The 6,134-nt window shown below is 59.5% G+C and overlaps 1 protein-coding gene across 1 annotated transcript; it reads right to left on the reverse strand.

Moving 5' to 3' along the window:
• Positions 1-989: 989 nt before the first annotated feature.
• Positions 990-2,251, reverse strand: Rps15 (ribosomal protein S15). The gene is made up of 4 exons (XM_052747240.1): positions 2,222-2,251; positions 1,970-2,055; positions 1,265-1,499; positions 990-1,137 (listed from the first exon to the last, which is right to left on the reverse strand). The coding sequence occupies exons 1-4, from the start codon at positions 2,222-2,224 to the stop codon at positions 1,024-1,026; spliced, it is 438 nt and encodes a 145-aa protein (XP_052603200.1). The 5' UTR covers positions 2,225-2,251; the 3' UTR covers positions 990-1,023.
• Between the last annotated feature and the right edge of the window lie 3,883 nt (positions 2,252-6,134).

The raw sequence follows: 6,134 nt of genomic DNA on the forward strand, positions 1-6,134 counted from the left end.
GTTCGAGGCCAGCCTGGGCTACAGAGCGAGATCCAGGTGCCGGGAGATGTAACGCAGGCCGAACGCTGACCACTGAACGACCCCAGAAGGCAGTGTGGTAGCAGGCGACCCCGGGAGTGAGAACGGAGCGGGCAAGGGGGCGGCGCAGATCCAGAGTGAACTGAGATGGGACAGGGGGACGGAGTCTGCGCAGTGGGAGGAGGTGGGGCGGCCCGGAACTGGGTGATGATCAGGTGCGAAGCCAGGGCAGGGCAGGCGCACTTCCCCGGACACTTCCGGACCCGGGCGTTTACTGCGGCCCCGCGGGCACCGGCGGCTTGATTGGATCTTTGCCCATTTTTTTTGGTATGTTTTTTCTAAGACAGGGTTTCTCTGCAACCCTGGCTGGCCTCGAACTCACTGTAGCCCAGGCTGGCCTGGAACTCACAGAGACCCGCCTGCCTCTGCCTCCCGAGTGCTGGGATTAAAGGCCTGGTGCCAATTAACACCAGCGCCAGGAAGCACGTGCTGTTCTTGCTGAGGACCCAGGTTCGGTACCCAGCACCCACTCAAGCGCTCCCTCACTTCAGGACACACAACCCAGATCTCCCACCAGAGAAAGCCGGACTTGAGAGGGGCTAGCCTGGACAAACGTCCCCTCCACGTGCCGGAACCTTGGCACTGCCGCGGTGTGCAGCATCCGGTGATGCACTGAGGTCCCCAGCCCTCCGCCTGCTGACCCACACCAGCTGTGCCGGGACCGGGGAGGCTCCGGGCCAGGGACCAGAGTGGCAGCAGCCTCACGAGGCGGAGGCGGCGGAGGGGGTCGGCACCCTCAGGCAGCAGGCCCCGGCCCGCAGAAGGGGTCCACCACCGCTTCCCGGCCAGACTGAAGGTTTCAGGTTCGTTCAATGGACCCGCGGACCCGCTTCCCCAGACCCCCCCACCCCCCGCCGCCGCAGAGACGCGCGCACGCGGCTCGGACCCCGGCCCACAGACGGAAGCAGAACCCAGGAACCAAACACGAGTCTTTATTGGCCACGGCTACTTGAGGGGGATGAAGCGCGAGGAGTGGGTGGCGCCGATGCCAGGCCGGCCGTGCTTCACCGGCTTGTAGGTGATGGAGAACTCGCCCAGGTAGTGGCCGATCATCTCCGGCTGTGGGTGCGAGAGGACAGCGCTGGGTGTGGGCCGGGGCGGAGGGGGCGGCCGCCGTCCCGCCCCGTCCACTCCCGTCCCTCCCGGGCCCCCCCAGGCCCCCAAGCCATCCCCGGGCGGCACTCACCTTGATCTCCACCTGGTTGAAGGTCTTGCCGTTGTACACGCCCACCATGCTGCCCACCATCTCGGGCAGGATGATCATGTCCCGCAGGTGCGTCTTCACCACCTCGGGCTTCTCCATGGGCGGCGCCTCCTTCTTGGCCTTCCTCAGCCGCTTGAGCAGCGAGTGCTGCTTGCGCCGCAGGCCGCGGTTCAGGCGGCGCCTCTGCCGCGCGCTGTAGAGCTGCATCAGCTGCTCGCTGCGGGGACGGGGAGGGGGTGGCTGCCCACGCGGGTCGGAGCCCGGCGGGGCGCGTGTGCGCACGGGGGGACGGGGAGGGGGTGGCTGCCCACGCGGGTCGGGACCCCGGCGGGGCGCGTGTGCGCACGGGGGGACGGGGAGGGGGTGGCTGCCCACGCGGGTCGGAGCCCGGCGGGGCGCGTGTGCGCACGGGGGGACGGGGAGGGGGGTGGCTGCCCACGCGGGTCGGAGAACGGCGAGGCGCGTGTGCGCACGGGGGGACGGGGAGGGGGTGGCTGCCCACGGGGGTCGGGACCCCGGCGGGGCGCGTGCGCGGGGCCTGGGCCCGCACCACGAGCCGGGTCCGCCTTGGGCACCCCGCCCCCAGGCCGCAGCGCTGCCTGCCATCCCTTCGCCCCCGCAGTGCGGTTGCCAGGACGCCCCGGGGAGCCGGGAGCGCGCGGGGTTCGGGGCCGGCCCGGGCCTTACTAGGACATGTCGAGCAGCTGGTCCAGGTCCACGCCGCGGTAGGTGAACTTGCGGAAGGTCCGCTTCTTCTTCTGCTCCACTTCAGCCTGCGCGAGCGCGGGTCGGGGTCAGCGGGGCCCGCGTCCTCCACCCGCGCCCGGCCGCCGCCGCGCCTCCCGCGCCCTCCACCCGCACCGCGCCACCCCGGACCCCGTCCCCGGGCGGATGGCGGCGGATGCACCCGCGCGCGGGGCGCCGAGCCCTCACACTCACCATCTCGGCGGCGGCTCGGAAAAGGAAGCGTTGGCTGCGCCTGCGCAGTTATGGCGGGCTCCGCCGGGAGGCCGCGCCCCAGCCGCGCGCGCTTCCGCTCTCCGGCGCCGCGCTGTCGCCCCCTGCTGTGCGGAGGGCGGAGCGCAGCCCGCCGGCCCGGGGGCGGTTTTGTTCTGGTGCGGAGCTGCTCCTGTCTGTCTTCCTCCTGCCGTTTTTTCTGTCTGTCTCGGTCTCTCCCCGTGTCAAGGAGTCCTGGTGGCCTCGAACTCGCAGCAATCCTCCTGCCTCCTGCCAGCTTTTCTGTGTATTTTCATGTATTTGTTTTGGTTTTTCGAGACAGGGTTTCACTGTGCAGCCCTGGCTATCCTAGAACTCACTCTGTAGACCAGGCTGGCCTCGAACTCACAGAGATCCTCCTGCCTCTGCCTCCCGAGGGCTGGGATTAAAGGCGTGCGCCACCAACGCCGGCTTTTGCTTGTTTTTACTTGTGTGGCGTGTGCGAGCCTGCCATCTCCAAAATGTGCAGGTCAGAGGACAACCTGGAGGAATCAGTTCTCTCCTTGCACCATGTAAGTCCCGGGCACAGACTTCGGTCATCAGGCTTGGCAGCAGACTCCCTCACCCCGGGAGCCATCTCCCCACCGACTCTTTCCTGTTTTAGATAGGGTCTCATGTAGCTCAGGCTGGCCTCAAACCTGGGATGTGCTGAGAATGACCTCTAACTTGGGATAATCCCGCCTCCACCTGCGGAGTGCCTGCACCACAGGTTTGTGCCTCCACGCCCAGCTACAAAAGGGGCCTCTTAGTTTCTTGAAGGATGTCCCTCAGTCAGCCATGATGGCATGTGCCTTTAATACAGGCATACAGAAGGCAGACTGATCTACGTGAGTTCTGGGGCAGCCTGGTCTACACAGAGACACCATTAAAAAAAAAATCAGATGTATTTATTATTTTATTCGTGTTTTGCCTGCATGTGTTCTTTATGTACCGTGCATGTGTCTAATGCTGGGGTGGGCATCATATTCCCTGGGATTGGAGTGACACAGAACTGAGCTGCTAGTTCATGCTGAGAACTGAACCAGTCTTCCGGAAGAGCGGCCAGTGCGTTTTTTTTTTTTTTTTTTTGGTTTTTCGAGACAGGGTTTCTCTGTGTAGCTTTGCGCCTTTCCTGGAACTCACTTGGTAGCCCAGGCTGGCCTCGAACTCACAGAGATCCGCCTGGCTCTGCCTCCCGAGTGCTGGGATTAAAGGCGTGCGCCACCACCGCCCGGCCGCGTTTTTTTTTTTTTTTAATTTCCTTTTTAGTGGTTTATTTTTATTTCATGTGTATTGCTGTCTTACCTGCACGTATGTCTGTGTAAGTGTCAGATCTGGAACTGGAGTTGCAGACAGCTATCAGCTGCCATGTGGGTCCCGGCGCTGAACCACTGAGCCACCTCTCAGTCTTGTCCTGTCTCACTGTGCCCCCAGACTGCCTTCAAACTCCTGGGCCCAAGAGAGCCTCCCGCTTCAATGTCCCCAGTGGGTGGGACAAAGGGTGTTGGTCTCACTCCAGGGCTAGTTCCCTGAGTCCCAGGCATCCACTAAGCCGGTCTATTTAAGCCTGGGGAGTTCTCAGGAAAGCCAGGACCCAGCCCCCTGCCTACTGAACCCTAACTACTTGCAAGGAGTAGGCAGCGATGCGTGCTGTCAAACAGTGTGCACCTGCACGTCGGGAGCATCCCCCTCATCCCAGGAGGCTGACACAGGAGGATCCTGAGTTTGAAGCCTGCTAGTATGTAGTGAGGGAGTCCCCCCACTTAAAGACAGGGTGTCTCTGTGTAGACCAGGCTGCCCCAGAACTCACGTAGATCAGTCTGCCTTCTGTATGCCTGTATTAAAGGCACATGCCATCATGGCTGACTGAGGGACATCCTTCAAGAAACTAAGAGGCCCCTTTTGTAGCTGGGCGTGGAGGCACAAACCTGTGGTGCAGGCACTCCGCAGGTGGAGGCGGGATTATCCCAAGTTAGAGGTCATTCTCAGCACATCCCAGGTTTGAGGCCAGCCTGAGCTACATGAGACCCTATCTAAAACAGAAAAGAGTCGGTGGGGAGATGGCTCCCGGGGTGAGGGAGTCTGCTGCCAAGCCTGATGACGGAAGTCTGTGCCCAGCCGGTGGGACTCAGAGGAGTGGCTGCCATGGAGTCCCCACATGCGGCCTGTACCATGACCTCTGCTTGACTGTTTTGTGACGGTCTTTTCCAGAGTTACATACAGGGATGTGTACGTCTGCAAATGGGTCAGTGCACAGGAAATGCTGGCTCTGGGGCAGGGGCATTTGATCCCCTGGAGCTGAGTTAGAGGCTTGTTGAGTTCTCCAGCTGCCTCACCCACTTTTTTTTTTTTTTTTTTTGGACAGGGTTTCTCTATGTAGACCAGGCTGACCTCGCATTCAGAGCTCCGCTTGTCTCTGCCTCCTAGAACCACGATTAGAGCTGAATGCCACACAGCTGGTTTTTGTCTGCCTCAGAGTGGAGCCTCGCCCAGGCATGGCCCCATTTAGCCACAGGTGCCTGTGTGTGGGCTACACAGTTTCCATCTCCAGCTGTGAGCAGCTGTGCTGAGCAGTTGGCACCAGTGGGTGCTGGCCTCTCCCCTGAGCTGTGCTGAAGCTCCTCACTTGTTTTCTCAGCCAGGTACTGACAGGTAATAATACTTTGGATTTTTTTTTTTTAGACAGGGTTTTATGTAGTCCAGGCAGGTTTCAAACTTGCATGGCCAAGGATGACCCTGAACTCCTGAAGGAAAGTGCTTTATTAACTGAGCCACAGACACAGATTTTTGTTGTTGTTTTAGGAGACAGGGTTTCTCTGTGTAGCCCTGGCTGTCCTGGAACTCAGAGATCCACCTGAGTGCTGGGATTAAAAGCCTGCATCACCACTGCCAGATTTTTTATTTTCATCCGTGTATGGGTGTTTTGTCTGCATGTACATCTCTGCATCACCTGCGTGTGGTACCCACAGGGGCCAAAAGGCAACAGATCCCCTGGAGCTAGAGTTACAGATGGTTGTGAGCCACCCATGTGGGTGCTGGGAATTGAACCTGGGTCCCTCTACAAGAGGAACAAGTACTCTTGACTGAAGAACCTTCTCTATATAGCCTTATCTATTTCCTTTTTGACAGGGTCTCACACAATGTAGACCAGGCTGGCTTTGAACTCTTAAGAGACCCGCCTACTTCTGCCTTCTAAGTGCTAGGATTAAAGATGTGAGCCTCCATGCCTGGACACTTTTTTTTATAAGGGTGTGGAGAGATGGCTCAGCGGGTAAGAGCATCTGCTGCTCTTTCCAGACGACCTGGGTTCAATTCTCAGCACCCACAAGGAGGCTCTCAGATGTCTGTTAACTCCAGTCCCAGGCCACTGTGGGGATTGCACTGTATGCACACGCTGCAGACAGGCTGACTGATACCTGTACACATATAAGTAGATAAATTTAGGGCCAGAAAAAAGGTTCAGAGGGGCCGGGCATTGGTGACGCACATCTTTAATCCCAGCACTCGGGAGGCAGAGCCAGGTAGATCTCTCTGAGTTCGAGACTAGCCAGGGCTATACAGAGAAACCGTCTCGAAAAAACAAAAACAAACCAAAACAAAGGTTCAGAGGCAAGAGACTTCTCACAGGCTGGAAGAACCAAGCAAGCTCTGACATGCCCTTCGGCCTCCTCACACCAAAATCAAGGTAAAGTATTAAATATACATGTGGTGGATGTCACTTCAAGGCCAAAGACGGGACTCCATGTGGCCAGCCCCATCTCCTGCATTCTGAGGGGTCAGGCCGGCACACCCCACTTCGCTTTCATGAGACAGGTCCTGCCAGCTGGCACCCATGGGCCCTCCAAAGCACACAGGAAGGACAGAAGGAAACAAGCCA

Source organism: Peromyscus californicus, unplaced genomic scaffold, assembly GCF_007827085.1.
Source record: "Peromyscus californicus insignis strain IS unplaced genomic scaffold, ASM782708v3 Scaffold_1__1_contigs__length_55948999, whole genome shotgun sequence".
Taxonomy (NCBI): domain Eukaryota; kingdom Metazoa; phylum Chordata; class Mammalia; order Rodentia; family Cricetidae; genus Peromyscus; species Peromyscus californicus.

Coding starts and splice junctions, on each gene's coding strand:
- Rps15 (XM_052747240.1), bottom strand. Junction 1,500..1,969: donor CAGCTGCTCGACATGTCCTA/GTAAGGCCCGGG, acceptor CCGTCCCCGCAG/CGAGCAGCTGATGCAGCTCT. Junction 1,138..1,264: donor TCAACCAGGTGGAGATCAAG/GTGAGTGCCGCC, acceptor TCGCACCCACAG/CCGGAGATGATCGGCCACTA.